Below are 20113 nucleotides of genomic sequence, written 5' to 3'. Positions count from 1 at the left end.
CCACAAGCGGCCACCGGGGGAGCCCAGAATCCAAATTCACAACAGTACCCCCCCCTCAAGGAGGGGGCACCGAACCCTCACCAGATCCACCAGGGCGACCAGGATGAGCCCTATGGAAGGCACGAACAAGATCAGAAGCATGAACATCAGATGCATTGACCCAAGAATTATCCTCCTGGCCGTAACCCTTCCAGTTGACCAGATACTGGAGTTTCCGTCTGGAAACACGAGAGTCCAAAATTTTCTCCACAACGTACTCCAACTCACCCTCAACCAACACCGGAGCAGGAGGCTCAACTGAAGGTACAACAGGTACCTCATACCTGCGCAATAACGACCGATGAAAAACGTTATGAATGGAAAAGGACGCAGGGAGGTCCAAACGGAAAGAAACAGGATTAAGAATCTCCAATATTCTATAAGGGCCGATGAACCGAGGTTTAAACTTAGGAGAAGAGACCCTCATAGGGACAAAACGAGAAGACAACCACACCAAATCTCCAACACAAAGCCGAGAACCAACACGACGATGACGGTTGGCAAAACGCTGAGTCTTCTCCTGGGACAACTTCAAATTGTCCATAACCTGCCCCCAGATGTGATGCAATCTCTCCACCACCGCATCCACTCCAGGACAATCCGAGGATTCCACCTGACCGGAGGAAAATCGAGGGTGAAACCCCGAATTACAGAAAAACGGGGACACCAAGGTGGAAGAACTGGCCCGATTATTGAGGGCGAACTCTGCCAATGGCAAAAAAGCAACCCAATCATCCTGGTCAGCAGAGACAAAACACCTCAGATATGTCTCAAGGGTCTGATTAGTCCGCTCGGTCTGGCCATTAGTCTGAGGGTGAAAAGCAGATGAAAAAGACAAATCTATGCCCATCCTAGCACAGAATGCCCGCCAAAATCTAGACACAAATTGGGTACCTCTGTCAGAAACAATATTCTCAGGAATACCGTGCAATCGGACAACATTCTGAAAAAACAGAGGAACCAACTCAGAAGAAGAAGGCAACTTGGGCAGAGGAACCAAATGGACCATTTTAGAGAAACGGTCACAGACCACCCAGATGACAGACATCTTCTGGGAAACAGGCAGATCTGAAATAAAATCCATCGAGATGTGTGTCCAAGGCCTCTTAGGAATAGGCAAGGGCAACAGCAGTCCGCTAGCCCGAGAACTACAAGACTTGGCCCGAGCACAAACGTCACATGACTGCACAAAGACTCGCACATCTCGTGACAGGGAAGGCCACCAGAAGGATCTTGCCACCAAATCCCTGGTACCAAAAATTCCGGGATGACCTGCCAATGCAGAAGAATGTACCTCAGAGATGACTCTGCTGGTCCAATCATCCGGAACAAACAGTCTATCAGGCGGACAACGATCCGGTCTATCCGCCTGAAACTCTTGCAAGGACCGCCGCAGATCAGGAGAAACGGCCGACAAAATTACTCCCTCCCTAAGGATACCTGTGGGTTCAGAATTACCAGGAGAGTCCGGGTCAAAACTCCTAGAAAGGGCATCTGCCTTAACATTCTTAGAACCCGGTAGGTATGACACCACAAAATTAAAGCGAGAAAAAAATAAAGACCAGCGCGCCTGTCTAGGATTCAGGCGTCTGGCAGTCTCAAGATAAATCAAATTTTTGTGGTCAGTCAATACCACCACCTGATGCCTAGCCCCCTCGAGCCAATGGCGCCACTCCTCAAACGCCCACTTCATGGCCAAAAGCTCCCGATTCCCAACATCATAATTCCGCTCTGCGGGCGAAAATTTGCGAGAAAAGAAGGCACAAGGCCTAATGACGGAGCAGTCGGAACCTTTCTGCGACAACACTGCCCCAGCTCCGATCTCCGAAGCGTCAACCTCAACCTGAAAAGGCAGATTCACATCAGGCTGACGCAACACAGGGGCAGAGGCAAAACGGCGCTTAAGCTCCTGAAAGGCCTCTACAGCATGAGGGGACCAATTAGCAACATCAGCGCCTTGTCTGGTCAAATCAGTCAGTGGTTTAACGACATCCGAAAAACCAGCAATAAATCGGCGGTAAAAGTTGGCAAAGCCCAAAAATCTCTGAAGACCCTTAAGAGAGGAGGGCTGAGTCCAGTCACAAATAGCTTGCACCTTGACGGGATCCATCTCAATGGAAGAGGGAGAAAAAATATACCCCAAAAAGGAAATTTTCTGGACCCCAAAAACGCACTTAGACCCCTTCACACATAAAGAATTAGACCGCAAAACCTGAAAAACTCTCCTGACCTGCTGGACATGAGAGTCCCAGTCATCAGAAAAAATCAGAATATCATCCAGATATATTATCATAAATTTATCCAGAAAATCGCGGAAAATATCATGCATAAAAGACTGGAAAACTGAAGGGGCATTAGAAAGACCAAAAGGCATGACCAAATACTCAAAGTGGCCCTCGGGCGTATTAAATGCGGTCTTCCACTCATCCCCCTGCCTGATCCGCACCAAATTATACGCCCCACGAAGATCAATTTTAGAGAACCACTTAGCACCCTCTATACGAGCAAACAAATCAGTAAGCAATGGCAATGGGTATTGATACTTAACAGTGATCTTATTCAGAAGCCGATAATCAATACATGGTCTCAAAGAGCCGTCTTTTTTTGAGACAAAGAAAAACCCAGCTCCCAAGGGAGAAGAAGATGGACGAATATGTCCCTTTTCCAAAGACTCCTTTATATATTCCCGCATAGCAGCATGTTCCGGCACAGACAAATTAAACAAACGACCCTTTGGATATTTACAACCCGGTATCAAATCTATGGCACAATCGCACTCACGGTGCGGAGGTAACGACCCAAGCTTGGGTTCGTCAAAGACGTCTTGATAATCAGAGAGGAACTCAGGGACTTCAGAGGGAATGGACGACGAAATAGAAACCAAAGGTACGTCCCCATGAATACCCTTACATCCCCAGCTCAACACAGACATTGCTCTCCAGTCCAAGACTGGGTTGTGAGACTGCAACCATGGCAATCCCAGTACCAAATCGTCATGTAAATTATACAGCACCAGGAAACGAATAATCTCCTGGTGATCCGGATTGATACGCATGGTTACTTGTGTCCAGTATTGTGGTTTATTATTAGCCAATGGGGTGGAGTCAATCCCCTTCAGAGGAATAAGAGTCTCCAAAGGCTCTAAATTAAAACCACAACGATTGGCAAAGGACCAATCCATAAGACTCAGAGCGGCGCCAGAGTCAACATAGGCGTCCGTGGCAATGGATGACAAAGAGCAAATCAGGGTTACAGACAAAATAAACTTAGACTGAATGGTGCCAATGGAAACAGACTTATCAAGCTTCTTTGTACGCCTAGAGCATGCTGATATAACATGAGTAGAATCCCCACAATAGAAACACAATCCATTCTTCCGTCTAAAATTCTGTCGCTCGCTCCTGGACAGAATTCTATCACACTGCATACTTTCTGGCGTCTTTTCCATAGACACCGCCAGATGGTGCACCGGTTTGCGCTCCCGCAGACGCCTATCAATCTGAATAGCCATTGTCATGGACTCATTCAGACCTGCAGGCAAAGGGAACCCCACCATAACATCCTTAACGGCATCAGAGAGACCTTCTCTGAAAGTTGCCGCCAAAGCGCACTCATTCCACTGAGTAAGCACAGACCATTTACGGAATTTTTGGCAGAAAACTTCAGCTTCGTCTTGCCCCTGAGATAGTGCCATCAAAGTTTTTTCTGCCTGAAGTTCCAAATGAGGTTCCTCATAAAGCAAGCCCAAGGCCAGAAAAAACGCATCCACATCGCGTAACGCAGGATCCCCTGCTGGCAATGAGAAGGCCCAATCTTGAGGGTCACCCCTGAGCAAGGAAATCACAATCCTAACCTGCTGAGCAGGGTCTCCAGCTGAACGAGACTTCAGGGACAAATAAAGCTTACAATTATTTCGGAAATTCTGGAAGCTAGCTCTATTCCCTGTGAAGAACTCCGGCAAAGGAATTCTCGGCTCAGATACCGGAGCATGTACCACAAAATCTTGTAAATTTTGTACTTTCGTGATGAGATTATTCAAACCCGCAGTTACACTCTGGAGATCCATTATTGTCAGGTGCACACAGAGCATACAGAGATTAGGAGGAGAGAGAGAAAAAAGACTGCAGCAAGGCAGACTGGAGAAAAAAAAAAAAAAATTCCAGCAGACTTCTTATAACTCTCCTTTCTCAACCTGGGTCTTTAACACTTTATTGGCCGGTCAAACTGTCATGATCTCTGCAGGCAGAGATCATAGCAAGCCTATAGAGGGACAAGCTCTCGGAAGATGGAACTATACTGACCATGAACTAAGCCTGCCGCGCAACTAGAAATAGCCAGGTAGCATTTCCTATTTATCGCTAGATGCCCAGCTCTGGCCTAAGACCTAAATAGCTAGCAGAGGGAAATATAAGACCTGGCTCACCTCTAGAGAAATATTCCAAAGAAGACAGTAGCCCCCCACAAATAATGACGGTGAGTTCAGATGAAACTACAAACGCAGCAGGAAAATAGTCTTAGCAAATTTGAGGTCCGCTTACTAGATAGCAGAAGACAGATAGTATACTTTCATGGTCAGCAGAAAAACACTAACAAAACACCATCCAGAGATTACCTTAAACTCTGGCATTAACTCATAACGCCAGAGTAGCAATCCCTGATCAACGAGAGCTTTCCAGACACAGTAACAAAACTTCAGCTGTGAACTGGAACAAATAGGCAAAACAAAACATGGACAAAAGTCCAACTTATCTAGTAGTTGTCAGAAGCAGGAACAAGCACTGAGAGGCATCAGATAACATTGTTGACCGGCAAGAAACCACCAGAGAAATGAGCTTAAATAGCGACACCCACTACTGATGGAACCAGGTGAAACAGGAAAAAGGATGACAAGTCCAATTCCACAAGCGGCCACCGGGGGAGCCCAGAATCCAAATTCACAACATATAGAGTTAAGTCCTCTTTTTCTCAGAAGAGGCAATTTGCATATATAATTGTTCAGCACTTTAAGCCGTTACCGACATTCACAGTACATGTATGGTGCTAGTCGTTGGCGCGTCTATTGATCAGCCTCATAAGGTGAGTTTTGCCACATATCTGGCAGGTAATGTCTGTGTGTTACAGCCAGAACCTGCTTCTAACAATCAAGCCCACAATTGTTAACCTGCTAAATTTCACAGTCATTCTCTGACAGTGGCACTAACAGTATGTTGGTATGGTGGGCATCATACTAGAGGAGATCAGACTATCGCAGCTACAAGTCCACTAAGAGGACTAATAGGAACAGTGAAATGTAAAAAAAAGTTTTAAACAATATGAAATAAAAAATTGTGTTTTTATTTTGGTTGCTGCAAGACCATAAAAAATACTGTACCAAGCGTTCAAAATGTACTACCTGTCCCAAAATGGTGTCAATGAAAATGTTATCTCACCCTGTAAAAAATAATCCTCTATCAACTGAATAATTAAAATGTTACCGGTCTGTGAGTATGGGAACACAACCCAACATTTTTTTTATCAAACTTCTGTTTTATTTTACCACTAAATTAATTTTAAAAAATGGACTTTTGATATCACCGTTTTTATAGTGATGAGGAGAATCAAATTGCAAGGGTTTTTTTTTACTACATGATGTACATGATAATAGCAATTCCCCCAAAAATGTTAAAGTTTTTGGGTTTTAGTTTTTGTTTTTTTTTTCCCATTTTTACTGCTGTTGTAATTTTTTTTTCATTTCCAGTACATTTTGTGATAACTTAAATGGTGTTATTCAAAAGTAAAAATCATCCTGCAAAAAAGAAGACCTCACAAATCTTTGTGTATAAAAAAATACAAAAGCTAAGGCTCTGGGGAAAAAGGGGAGGGAAAAACAAAACAAGGCTGCAAAACAGAAAATGGGCCCTTCGAAAAGTGGTTAAATTCTTTTGTTTTTGTTTCAGCCTTATCATTTGTGATGCAGCAAACAATATAAAATAATTACAATGGTGCTTGAAAGTTTTTGAACCCTGCAGAGCAAGTCCTAAAAAATGATAAAAAAACAAAATTAAACAAATTATGCAAAAATATCAGATTTTCGAATATTTTAAAGGGAACCTGTCACCTGAATTTGGCGGGACCAGTTTTGGGTCATATGGGCGGGGTTTTCGGGTGTTTGATTCACCCTTTCCTTACCCGCTGGCTGCATGCTGGCCGCAATATTGGATTGAAGTTCATTCTCTGTCCTCCGGAGTACACGCCAGCGCAAGGCAATATTGCCTTGCGCAGGCATGTACTCCGGAGGACAAAGAATGAACTTCAATCCAATATTGCAGCCAGCATACAGCCAGCGGGTAAGGAAAGGGTGAATCAAACACCCGAAAACCCCGCCCATATGACCCAAAACTGGTCCCGCCAAATTCAGGTGACAGGTTCCCTTTAATGAAGTTAATCATTCAGCATTACATATTTGTGCATTGCAAAAGTCTGTGAACCTTTAAGAGTAGCAAATAGTTTGAGGGTAAAATTAGAGTATGGCGCGCAACCTGTTTAATTTAAAGAAGAGAAAACTATTAAATCATGATCTTCACAATACACATATGTGAAAGTATGAATCAAAGAAGGGAGATTTCTGAGGAACTCTGAGGAGTTGTTGGTGCTTAGACTGGAAATGATTACAAAACCATTTCTAAAGAGTTTGGACTCCACTAATCCACAGAAAGAAAGACTGACAGAAATGCAAGTCCTTAGGTATGCTCTCCAAGAGTGGACAACCAACAAAACATCACTCTAGGATCAAGGTACAGTACTTAATAGCCTGCGAGGTCACAAAAAACTCAATGCAACCTCTAAGCAATTGACATTTATCAGTCAATAGCTCACCCCAGTAACAATCCTCCTCGCCTCATGTTAGAGGCAGCCTACATTAGAAAGTGCAGAAAATTTCAGATTTCAGTGTAGTGACATTTACATTATTTAGTACATTGAGGACCAGAGAAGAAATCCAGGTTTGGGCTAGTAAAATAGAAGCCAGGGGCGTAACTACAACAGGTGCAGGGTTTGCAATTGCACCCGGGCTCTGGAGCCTTGGAGGCCTCAAATAGATGCGGTTCACAGCATGACCCAAATGTGACTGTTTAAACACCTGCCCCTGGAAAACTATATAGTCAAAATGCACAGCCCAGTTACAGTTTGTAGCTATCATGGTCTGTTGCTTGTCTAATCCTATTTTCTGGTGTTTAGCTCTTGACCTTGGCTTTTATTTTTACAATCCAACAGGTTTATGACTATGTCCCTGAATTTGGTCTTCTCTTAAAAACCCAACTTTAAAACTATTCTCTCTGCCACATCACCCCACCGGCCAGCAGTGACTCTATGGGTGTAAGTAACATTCCTAAATATATTACATAGTTATTAAGGTTGAAGGAAGACTTTAAGTCCATCCAGTTCAACCCATAGCCTAGCATGCCCTAACATGTTGATCCATAATAGAAATAGGGGTTAAAGAATAAAGAACAGGATTTTCCTGAGACCCATTATATTAAGTTGTTTGTGCATACCCTGTTTTTGGATGCCCTATTAAGCACTGCAAGGATTCTACAAACATATATAAATATATATACTGCAGTAAGAGAACACTGGAGACACTGATCACACTGTACGGGTGCTTCTCACAAAATTAGAATATAATAAAAAAGTTAATTTATTACAGTTCTTCAATGCAAAAAGTGAAAATCATATATTATATAGAGTCTTTACAGAGTGATGTATTTCAAGTGTTTATGTCTGTTATTGTTGATGATTATGGCTTACAACCAATGAAAATCCAAAAGTCATTATCTAAGTAAATTAGAATACTTTCTAACACAAAATGATTTTAAAATTTTAAATGTTGGTCTACTGAAATGTATGTTCAGTAAATGCACTCAATACTTGGTCGGGGCTTCAATTTCTGCATCAATGCAGCGTGGCATGGAGGCGATCAGCCTGTGGCACTGCTGAGGGGTTAGGGAAGCCCAGGTTGCTTTGATAGCAGCCTTCAGCTACTTTGTAGTGTTGGGTCTGCTGTCTCTCATTGGATTAAGGTCATGCGATTTTGCTGGCCAATCAAGCACAGTGATACTGTTGTTTATAAACCAGGTATTGGCTCGTCAGTAGAGGGAAGCATGAAGTGCTCTAGATGGCTGCGCTGACTTTGGTCTTGATAAAACACAGTGAACCTACACCAGCAGATGACATGGCTTCCAAAACCATCACTGATTGTGGAAAACTCACACTAGACCACAAGCAGCTTGGATTGTGGCCTCTCCACTCTTACTTCAGACCCTTGTACCTTGATTTCCAAGTGAAATGCAAAATTTACTTTGATCTGAAAACAACACTTTGGACCACTGAGCAACAGTCCAGTTCTTTTACTCCTTGGCCCAGATAAGATGCTTTTGGCATTGTCTATTGTTCATGACTGGCCTGAAACAAGGAATGTGACACTTGTAGCCTATGTCCTGGATACATTAGTGTGTGGTATCTCTTGAAGCAATGACTCCAGCAGCAGTCCACTCCTTGTGAATCTCCTCCAAATTTTTGAATGGCCTTTTCTTAATAATTAGTGTTGAGCGATACCGTCCGATACTTGAAAGTATCGGTATCGGATAGTATCGGCCGATACCCGAAAAATATCGAATATCGCCGATACCGATACCCGATACCAATACAAGTCAATGGGACACAAGTATCGGAAGGTATCCCTGGGTGGTTCCTAGGGTCTGAAGGAGAGGAAACTCTCCTTCAGGCCCTGGGATCCATATTAATGTGTAAAATAAAGAATAAAAATAAAAAATAGGGATATACTCACCCTCTGACGCGCCCTGGTTGTAACCGGCAGCCTCCGATCCTAAGAATGAGCGCGTTAAGGACCTTCGATGACGTCACGGCTTGTGATTGGTCATGTGAGTGCTCATGAGACCACTCACGCGACCAATCACAAGCCGCGACGTCATGTAAGGCCCTTCACGCGCTCATTCTTAGGAACGGAGGCTGCCGGTTACAACCAGGGCGCTCAGAGGGTGAGTATATCCCTATTTTTTAATTTTTATTCTTTATTTTACACATGAATATGGATCCCAGGGCCTGAAGGAGAGTCTCCTCTCCTCCAGACCCTGGGAACCATACACTGGGAACTTCCGATGCCGATTTCCGATATCACAAAAATATCGGAACTCGGTATCGGAATTCCGATACCGCAAGTATCGGCTGATACCCGATACTTGCGTTATCGGAATGCTCAACACTATTAATAATCCTTTCAAGGCTACGGTTATCCTGGCTGCTTGTGCACCTTTTTCTACCACATTTTTTCCTTCCACTCAACCTTCCATTAATATGCTTGGATAAAGCACTATGTGAACAGCTGGGTTCTTTACCAATGACCTTTTGTGGCTTACCCTCCTTGTGGAGTGTATCAATGACTGCCTTCTGGATGTCTGTCAAGTTAGCAGTCTTCCCCATGATTGTGGAGCTACTGAAACAGATTAAAGGACCTTTTTAAATGCTTAGGAAGCCTTTGCAGGTGTTTTTTGTTCTAATTTACTGAGATAATCACTTTTAGGCTTTCATTGGCTGTAGGCCATAATCATCAACATTAACAGAAATAAACACTTGAAATAAATAGATCACTTTTTGTATTAACGAACTGAAATAAACTAACTTTTTTCTGATATTCTAATTTTGTGGGAAGCACACACACACATATAGTTTGGACACACCTTCTCATTTAAAGAATTTTATGTATTTTCATGACTATGAATATTGTAAATTCACACTGAGGGCATCAAAACTATGAATTAACCCTAGAACGCATACCCATAGAAATCTACACATTCACGCACCTGGGGCCTTTTAGGCCTGTTTACAATTATCATGGAATAACTGAAATAAAAATACTTTTCAAAGTTTATTGCAGAGTAAGGATGCATTCCCACTAGCGCAGTGGTCCGCCAGGACGGGATTCCGTAACGGATCTGACCTCCTGGTGACCCCGGCTAAGGCTGGCGGACGCATACCTGGGGCCTCGCAGACCTGCCAGGTTACTTGTTTTCTATTTTCTGTAAAATTTCTTTAGTTAGAATTTTGAAACTCTAGGTATTCCTCAGGTATATAGTTGTTTGTAATTTCCAGTTGTTCATATATTTTTATGTTATAGGCATTTCGGTATAACAACTTTTTTTGGGACTACCCCATATTCACATACCTGGGGCCTTTTAGGCCTGTGTGCAAATAACACGGAATAACTCAAATAAAAATACTTTTCAAAATTTATTTTACAATTGCAAGGTAAGGATGCATTCCAACTAGCGCTTGGGTCCGCCAGGAGGGGATCCGTAATGGATCTGACCTCCTGGTGACCCCAGCTAAGGCTGGCGGAATCCTGGAGTTACCAGGAGGTCAGATCCATTATGGATCCCCTTCTGGCGAACTCCAGCGCTACTGGGAACACAGCCTAAGATGTGTATATTTCAAAACATAATTATGTGCATAAAACAACAAAAAAGTAAGTAAACGGGCACGCCAAATATAGGCATTCTATATGCAATTTTTTTATGAAAAAATGTTTTGGTTGTAGCAAACTTGGTGCAGGAATATTTATTTGTAACTTTACATATTCCCCCGACAATTCTCGCATATTATTTTTTCGGCTGAATGTTACTTGCATACATTTTGTCCGCAAGTAGAACAGAAACGCTCCGATTTTCTTTCCTTCTATGCTGGACAAATATAGCAGCGCTTTTTTTTTCTCTTTGCTCTGGATGTTCCAGAAAGCGTATTCCACATCGGATCATTGCCTCTGTAATTTGCCTTGATAAGCATATCATGCTGCTTCTCTACATCATAGTAGGCATCAAAAGTTCATAACAATGTTCTGTCAAAAATAGACGTCTCTTGTCTTTCCTGTTGGCATGGAATTCTGGATTAGTTTGACAATAAACAATGTAGCTATTGAGGGCTGACACATCAAGGATATTGGAAAAAAGGGAATGCAGAATCCACACTCTTCCCAGCAATAGCAGCAATAGCAGAGTCATAAAAGTTCTTCCCCAGCAACAATACAGACAAAAAGACTGAGTATCACATGTAAACCTAGTACATGCCTAAAAGGCCCCAGGTGCGTGAATATGGGGTAGTCCCAAAAAAAGGTTGTTATACCGAAATGTCTGTAATATAAAAACATATGAATAACTGGAAATTACTAACAACTATATACCTGAGGATTACCTAGATTTTCAAATTCTAACTAAAGTACTTTTACAGAAAATAGAAAACGAGTTACCTGGCAGGCCTGCGAGGCCCCAGGTATGCGTTCTAGGGTTAACACATGTGGAATTATATACTTAACAAAAAAGTGTGAAACAACTGAAATTCTGTCTTATATTTTAGGTTCTTCAAAGTAGCCACCTTTTGCTTTGATGACTGCTTTGTACACTCTTGGCATTCTCTAGATGAGCTTCAAGAGGTAGTTACTGGGAATGGTTTTCACTTCACAGTTGTGCCCTCTCAGGTTTAATAAGTGGGATTTATTGCCTTATAAATGGGGTTGGGACCATCAGTTGTGTTGTGCAGAAGTCTGTGGATTCACAGCTGATAGTCCTACTGGATAGACTGTCAGAATTTGTATTATGGCAAGAAAAAAGCAGCTAAGTAAAGAAAAACGATTGGCCATCATTACTTTAAGAAATGAAAGTCATTCAGTCGGAAAAATTGGGAAATCTTTAAAACTGTCCCCAAGTGCAGTGGTAATAACCATCCAGTGCTACAAAGAAACTGGCTCACATGAGGAAAGGAAGAAAAAGAGTCACCTCTGCTTCTGAGGATAAGTTTATCCAAGTCACCAGCCTCAGAAATCGCAGGTTAACAGCAGCTCAGGTTAGAGACCAGGTCAATGTCACACAGAGTTCTAGCAGCAGACACATCTCTACAACAACTGTTAAGAGTAGACTTTGTGCAGCAGGCCTTCATGGTAAAATAGCTGCTAGGAAACCACTGCTAAGGACAGGCAACAAGCAGAAGAGACTTGTTTGGGCTAAAGAACACAAGGAATGGACATTAGACCAGTGGAAATCTGTGCTTTGGTCTGTTGAGTCCAAATTTGAGATCTTTAGTTCCAACCACCATGTTTTTGTGCGATGCAGAAAAGGTGAACGGATGGACTCTTCATGCCTGGTTCCCACCGTGAAGCATGGAGGAGGAGGTGTGATGGTGTGGGGGTGCTTTGCTGGTGACACTGTTGTGGATTTATTCACAATTGAAGGCATACTGAACCAGCATGGCTACCACAGCATTTTGCAGCGGCATGCTATTCCATCCGGTTTGCGTTTAGTTGGACCATCATTTATTTTTCAACAGGACAATGACCCCAAACACACCTCCAGGCTGTGTAAGGGCTATTTGACCAAGAAGGAGAGTGATGGTGTGCTACGCCAGATGACCTGGCCTCCATAGTCACCAGACCTGAACCCAATCGAGATGGTTTGGGGTGAGCTGGACTGCAGAGTGAAGGCAAAAGGGCCAACAAGTGATAAGCATCTCTGGGAACTCCTTGAAGATTGTTGGAAGAACATTCCCGGTGACTAGCTCTTAAAGCTCATCAAGAGAATGCCAAGAGTGTGCAAAGCAGTCATCAAAGCAAAAGGTGGCTACTTTGAAGTATCTAGAATATAAGACATAATTTCAGTTGTTTCACACTTTTTGTTAAGTATATAATTCCACATGTGGTGTTAATTCATAGTTTTGATGCCTTCAGTGTGAATTTACAATTTTCATAGTCATGAAAACACAGAAAAATCTTTAAATGAGAAGGAGTGACCAAACTTTTGGCCTGTACTGTATATATATATATATATATATATATATATATATATATATATATATATATATATATATATATATATATATATATATGTGTATATATATATATATATATATATATACAGTGGGGCAAAAAAGTATTTAGTCAGTCAGCAATAGAGCAAGTTCCACCACTTAAAAAGATGAGAGGCGTCTGTAATTTACATCATAGGTAGACCTCAACTATGGGAGACAAACTGAGAAAAAAAAATCCAGAAAATCACATTGTCTGTTTTTTTTATCATTTTATTTGCATTTTATGGTGGAAAATAAGTATTTGGTCAGAAACAAAATGTCATCTCAATACTTTGTAATATATCCTTTGTTGGCAATGACAGAGGTTAAACGTTTTCGGTAAGTCTTCACAAGGTTGCCACACACTGTTGTTGGTATTTTGGCCCATTCCTCCATGCAGATCTCCTCTAGAGCAGTGATGCTTTTGGCTTTTCGCTTGGCAACACGGACTTTCAACTCCCTCCAAAGGTTTTCTATAGGGTCGAGATCTGGAGACTGGCTAGGCCACTCCAGGACCTTGAAATACTTCTTACGAAGCCACTCCTTCGTTGCCCTGGCGGTGTGCTTTGGATCATTGTCATGTTGAAAGACCCAGCCACGTTTCAACTTCAATGCCCTTGCAGATGGAAGGAGGTTTGCACTCAAAATCTCACGATACATGGCCCCATTCATTCTTTCATGTACCCGGATCAGTCGTCCTGGCCCCTTGGCAGAGAAACAGCCCCAAAGCATGATGTTTCCACCACCATGCTTTACAATAGGTATGGTGTTTGATGGATGCAACTCAGTATTCTTTTTCCTCCAAACACGACACGTTGTATTTCTACCAAACAGTTCCAGTTTGGTTTCATCAGACCATAGGACATTCTCCCAAAACTCCTCTGGATCATCCAAATGCTCTCTAGCAAACTTCAGATGGGCCCAGACATGTACTGGCTTAAGCAGTGGGACATGTCTGGCACTGCAGGATCTGAGTCCATGGTGGCGTAGTGTGTTACTTATGGTAGGCCTTGTTACATTGGTCCCAGCTCTCTGCAGTTCATTCACTAGGTCCCCCCGCGTGGTTCTGGGATTTTTGCTCACCGTTCTTGTGATCATTCTGACCCCACGGGGTGGGATTTTGCGTGGAGCCCCAGATCGAGGAAGATTATCAGTGGTCTTGTATGTCTTCCATTTTCTAATTATTGCTCCCACTGTTGATTTCTTCACTCCAAGCTGATTGGCTATTGCAGATTCAGTCTTCCCAGCCTGGTGCAGGGCTACAATTTTGTTTCTGGTGTCCTTTGACAGCTCTTTGGTCTTCACCATAGTGGAGTTTGGAGTCAGACTGTTTGAGGGTGTGCACAGGTGTCTTTTTATACTGATAACAAGTTTAAACAGGTGCCATTACTACAGGTAATGAGTGGAGGAAAGAGGAGACTCTTAAAGAAGAAGTTACAGGTCTGTGTGAGCCAGAAATCTTGATTGTTTGTTTCTGACCAAATACTTATTTTCCACCATAAAATGCAAATAAAATGATAAAAAAACAGACAATGTGATTTTCTGGATTTTTTTTTCTCAGTTTGTCTCCCATAGTTGAGGTCTACCTATGATGTAATTTACAGACGCCTCTCATCTTTTTAAGTGGTGGAACTTGCGCTATTGCTGACTGACTAAATACTTTTTTGCCCCACTGTATATATATATACACACAGTTGTGCTCAAAAGTTTACATACCCCAGCTGAATTTTTGCTTTCTTGGCCTTATTTCAGAGAATATAAATGATAACACCAAAACGTTTTCTCCACTTATGGTTAGTGGTTGGGTGGAGCCACTTATTGTCAAACTACTGTGTTTTCTCTTTTTAAATCATAATGACAGCCCAAAACATCCAAATGACCCTGTGACCCTGGTCAAAAGTTCACATACCCCATTTCTAAATACTGTGTATTGTCCCGTCTAACATCAATGACCGCTTGAAGTCTTTTGTGGTAGTTGTGGATGAGGTTCTTTATTTTATCAGATGGTAAAGCTGCCCACTCTTCTTGGCAAGATGCTTCCAGTTCCTGTAAATTCATGGGCTGTCTAGCATGAATTGTACTGAGGTGAGGATACTTAGATGGCCACTCCAGAACCTTCACTTTGTTCTCCTGTAGCCAATGATAGGTCGACTTAACCTTGTGTTTTGGATCATTGTCATGTTGAAACATCCAAATATGTCCCATGCGCAGCTTCCGGGTTGATGAGTGGAAATCTGCCTCAGCATTTGCTGATAACGTGCTGCATTCATCTTTCCTTCAATTTTGACCAAATTTACTGTGCCTTTGTAGCTCACACATTCACAAAACATCAGCGATCCACCTCCGTGCTTTACAGTAGGAATGTTGTTTTTTTCATCATAGACCTTGTTGACCTCTCCAAATGTAACGCTTATGGTTGTGGCCAAAAAGTTCAATTTTGGTCTCATCACTCCAAATTACCCTGTTCCAGTAGCTTTGAGGCTTGTGTATGCACTGTTTTGCATATTGTAGGTGAGACACTTAAAGGGAACCTGTCACCACGTTTTTGGAAGATGGGATAAAAATAGCGTTAAATAGGGGCAGAGGTGGGCGTTACATTAGTGTGTGTGTTATGCGTTTATTACCCACCTAAGTTGCCGAAATAACTTTGCAAAGTCTCCGTTTTCGCCTGTCAATCAGGCTAGTCTGGTCAGATGGGCGTTGTCTTCACCCAGATTTGGCGTAGTTTTCCGTTGGTGGCGTAGTGGTGTGCGCATGCCCAAGGTCCCGAATCCTCTTCCAGGGGATTTAAAATAGCGCGGTGTTCGTTATTGCATTGGTGATCGGTGGGCGCGGCCATCTTCCTTTGGCCGCGCGTGCGCAGAAGCGGCGCTCTGCTGGCCGCGGCTTCAGGAAAATGGCCGCCGCGATGCCGCGCGTGCGCAGATGGATATCGCGGCGGCCATTTTCCTGAAGCCGCGGCCAGCAGAGCGCTGCTTCTGCGCACGCGCGGCCAAAGGAAGATGGCCGCGCCCACCGATCACCAATGCAATAACGAACACCGCGCTATTTTAAATCCCCTGGAAGAGGATTCGGGACCTTGGGCATGCGCACACCACTACGCCACCAACGGAAAACTACGCCAAATCTGGGTGAAGACACCACGCCCATGCGACCTGACCAGCCTGATTGACAGGCGAAAACGGAGACTTTGCAAAGTTATTTCGGCAACTTAGGTGGGTAATAAACGCATAACACACACACTAATGTAACGCCCACCTCTGCCCCTATTTAACGCTATTTTTATCCCATCTTCCAAAAACGTGGTGACAGGTTCCCTTTAAGTAAATAATCTTTATTTTTACATAGCCTAACATATTTCACAGTTTGCACACATTATCATAGTTGTCCCCTTTGGGGTTCACAATCTAAATTCCCTATCAGTATGTCTTTGGAATGTGGGAGGAAACCGGAGTACCCGGAGGAAAGCCACGCAAACACTGGTAGAACATACAAACTCCTTGCAGATGTTGTCTTTGGTTGGATTTGAACCCAGGACTCCAGCGCTGCAAGGCTGCAGTGCTAACCACTGAGCCACTGTACTGCCCACTTTGTGGCATTTGAGCAGTAATGGCGACTCGACCATGCAGCTCATTTTTCTTCATGTGCCTCCATATTCTGCATCATGGAACAGCCACATTGCTAGTTTTCAGAGAGTCCTGTATTTCAGCTGTTATTTGTGGGTTTTTATTTGCATCCCAAACAATTTTCCTGGCAGTTGTGGACAGCATTTTTGTTGGTCTACCTGTCCGTGTTTTTTTTTTCAGAGCCCCTGATTTTCCATTTATTAATCATAGTTTGAACACTGCTGACTGGCAATATCAATTCCTTGGATATCTTTTTGTATCCCTTTCCTGTTTTATACAGTTCAACTACCTTTTCCCATAAATCCGTTAAAGGGAACCCTCCCTTCCCCCAGGCATTTTTAACTAAAAGAGCCACATTGTGCAGCACTAATGATGGGTGGCTCTTTCATTTGGGGTCCCTTACAACACTGAAATATTCATTTTTCTAATTTGCCCGCCATGCATGTAGTCTGTCCGGGGGGCATGTCTTTTCCCCTCAGATACAAACGCCTCCAAGTCATCACTGATTTCCTCTGTGTGCTGGGCACCTCCTCCTCTGCATTCACTTACATCCCCGGTGTCTGCGCTGTAAGCTTTTTTTCGGGCATGCACAGTTTGTGCTGCCCTGCGGCTCCCATCACATGATGGGAACTTACAGTGCAGGTGCCGGAGACGTTAATGAAGGCACAGGAGGCAGCAACCGGTGCACGGAGGAAATGAGTGATGGCTGGGAGGCGTCTGTGTCCGGGAGAAAAGACATGCCCCCCGGACAGAATACAGGTATGGCAGGCACATTATAAAAATGAATATTTCAGTGTTGGAAGAGACCCCCAAATAAAAGAGCCACCTTGACAGGATGCAGCATTAGTGAGGCACAAGGTGGCTCTTTTAGTTAAAAACGGTGGGGGGGTGACAGGTTCCCTTTAACAATTATCTTGCTTTTTCCATGGCTCACAATCCAGAAACATCTGTGGCTGGATGAAAGATGCAAGAGTCTGTCTGGATCCAAGAAACTCACTCAGATTTTGTGCACACACTGATTACAAACAAATGGGTCACAGGAGAGGATGTTACCTTTAGTAGTCATTCAAACCCATTTGGGTCAACTTCTGTGCATGTTATCAGGTCAAAGTCACCAGGGGATGGGAACTTTTCAGCAGGGTCATTTGAATGTTTTGGGTTGTCATTATGATTTAAAAGAGAAAACACAGTAGTTTGACAATAAATGGCTTCACCCAACCACTAACCATGAGTGGAGAAAACGTTTTGGTGCTATCATTCATATCCTCTGAAAAAAGGCCAAGAAAGCAATAATTCTGCTGGGGTATGTAAATGTTTGAGCACAACTGTATATATATATATCACCTGTATTATTTATTCATTTTTTTAATCAAGCTGAATTAGAGGACCCAATATTCTTAATTTGGAAATGGGATAGTAGCTTTAATATCGAGTGGATATGCTCTTCTAATGGCCTGGGTGCAGTACTTCGCCCACTGTGAATTAAGCTGCAAGAAAGCCCCTTCGTTGTCACCACTTTCAATGATAAAAAAAACTCTTTACTCTTTAAAAACTTAACAGTAATATTATAATACCAAACATATTATGCTTACTTGTAGTTTAGCACTAGCAACATTTGTGTTGTCCAATTTTGGCCCCTTATGATATTTTGATTAGAAACCTTTTTATTTTTATTCATACAGGAGAACAACCTTACCGTGGACACAGATTTTTATCTTCTAGGATTTCAACTCAGCCATCAATTAAATATTTTCTTGTTCTGTCTTCTCCTGGTGGTTTACTGTTTGACAATATGTGGGAACTTCCTAATCATCATCCTTGTTTCCACCAGTAAAAGTCTCCACACTCCAATGTACTTCTTCCTAACACAACTGTCCATCAGTGACATCTTGTTACCAACTGATATCATCCCGAACACACTCCATATTCTACTTAATAATGGGGCGAGCATTACTTTTATATGCTGCTTGAATCAGTTTTATTTTTTCGCGGCCTCTGAAGTATTTGAATGTTTTCTTCTCACAGCGATGTCTTATGACCGATATGTGGCCATCTGTAATCCTCTTCATTACAACTCTATCATGACAGGTACCCATTGTCTAAGAATGGCCGCCATGTGTTGGGTGTTGGGTTTTTCCATTACACTGATGTACTGTGTAACAATATCTGTGCTGACGTTTTGTGGACCGAATATCATTGACCACTTTTTCTGTGATCTTGTTCCTCTGGTAGAATTAGCCTGTTCTAACACTATCACTATTGAGTTAGAAGCTTATGTAACATGTATTCTAGTATTGGTCATCCCCATCATAATAGTTATTATTTCTTATATTAATATTATTGTCACCATCCTGCGCTTTCAGTCTAAAGTCAGTAGACAGAAAGCCTTCTCTACCTGTAGCGCCCATCTCATTGTAGTCTCCATATTCTACATTACTCTATTAAGTGTTTATCTTTCTCCAAAAGGAGGAAAATCTTTGAAGGTTGACAAACTCCTCTCTCTGCTATATACTGTGTTTACTCCATTGATGAACCCCATTATATACAGTCTTAGAAATTCTGATATCAAAAAATCTCTAAAGGAATTTATCAATAAATTTGTAATTTGTCAGGATGGTAAAAATAACTTATTAATCAATTATGGAAAATAAAAATATCTTTAAGAAAGTTGACCAATTTTTCATGCCGTATTCTTTAAACTTGATACTTTCTTTCAATTTTGGATCTTGAATGACTTGTTTGTGATTAACAGAACTCAAAAAATAAGCATTTTATATATATATATATATATATATATATATATATATATATATATATATATATATTAACCCCTTTACGCTCTTGGCTTTGTTCACTTGGCTACTTAACCAGTGTCCAATGTGCTCGTGTGTCCACTGCAGCCAATCATTAAATTTTTGGCTACAGATGTTGTGTGCACGGACATGACATCATCTTTACAAAACAGGAAACAAACACAATCTGTAGAGGATACAGTGCCTTGCGAAAGTATTTGGCCCCTTGGAACTTTTCAACCTTTTCCCATATATCATGCTTCAAACATAAAGATAACAAATGTAAATTTTGGGGAAGAATCAACAATAAGTAGAACACAATTGTGAAGTTGAACGAAATGTATTGGTTATTTAACATTTTTGTGCAAATTCAAAAACTGAAAATTGGGGCGTGCAATATTATTCGGCCCCTTTACTTTCAGCGCAGCAAGCTCACTCCAGAAGTTTATTGTGGATCTCTGAATGATCCAATGTTGTCCTAAATGCCTAATGATGATAAATATAATCCACCTGTGTGTAATCAAGTCTCCGTATAAATGCACTTGCTCTATGATAGTCTCAGGGTTCTGTTTGAAGCACAGAGAGCATCATGAAGACCAAGGAACACAACAGGCAGGTCCGTGATACTGTTGTGGAGAAGTTTAAAGCCGGATTTGGATACAAAATGATTTCCAAAACTTTGAATATCCCAAGGAGCACTGTGCGAGCGATCATATTGAAATGGAATGCCCATGATCACTCTGGATGAACTGCAGAGATCTACAGCTGAGG

General features: G+C 42.2%; 1 protein-coding gene across 1 annotated transcript; it reads left to right on the top strand.

Annotated features, from left to right (window-relative positions):
• Window positions 1-7240: 7240 nt before the first annotated feature.
• Window positions 7241-19201, top strand: LOC143774683 (olfactory receptor 10A7-like). The gene is made up of 2 exons (XM_077262435.1): window positions 7241-7392; window positions 18233-19201. Exons 1-2 carry the CDS (start codon window positions 7387-7389, stop codon window positions 19199-19201), a joined length of 975 nt encoding a protein of 324 aa, XP_077118550.1. The 5' UTR covers window positions 7241-7386.
• The last annotated feature ends 912 nt before the right edge of the window (window positions 19202-20113 follow it).

Source organism: Ranitomeya variabilis, chromosome 5 (assembly GCF_051348905.1).
Source record: "Ranitomeya variabilis isolate aRanVar5 chromosome 5, aRanVar5.hap1, whole genome shotgun sequence".
Lineage (NCBI taxonomy): Eukaryota > Metazoa > Chordata > Amphibia > Anura > Dendrobatidae > Ranitomeya > Ranitomeya variabilis.
The sequence above is the reverse complement of the archived record's forward strand: the minus strand, read 5'-3'. Positions and strand labels throughout refer to the sequence as shown.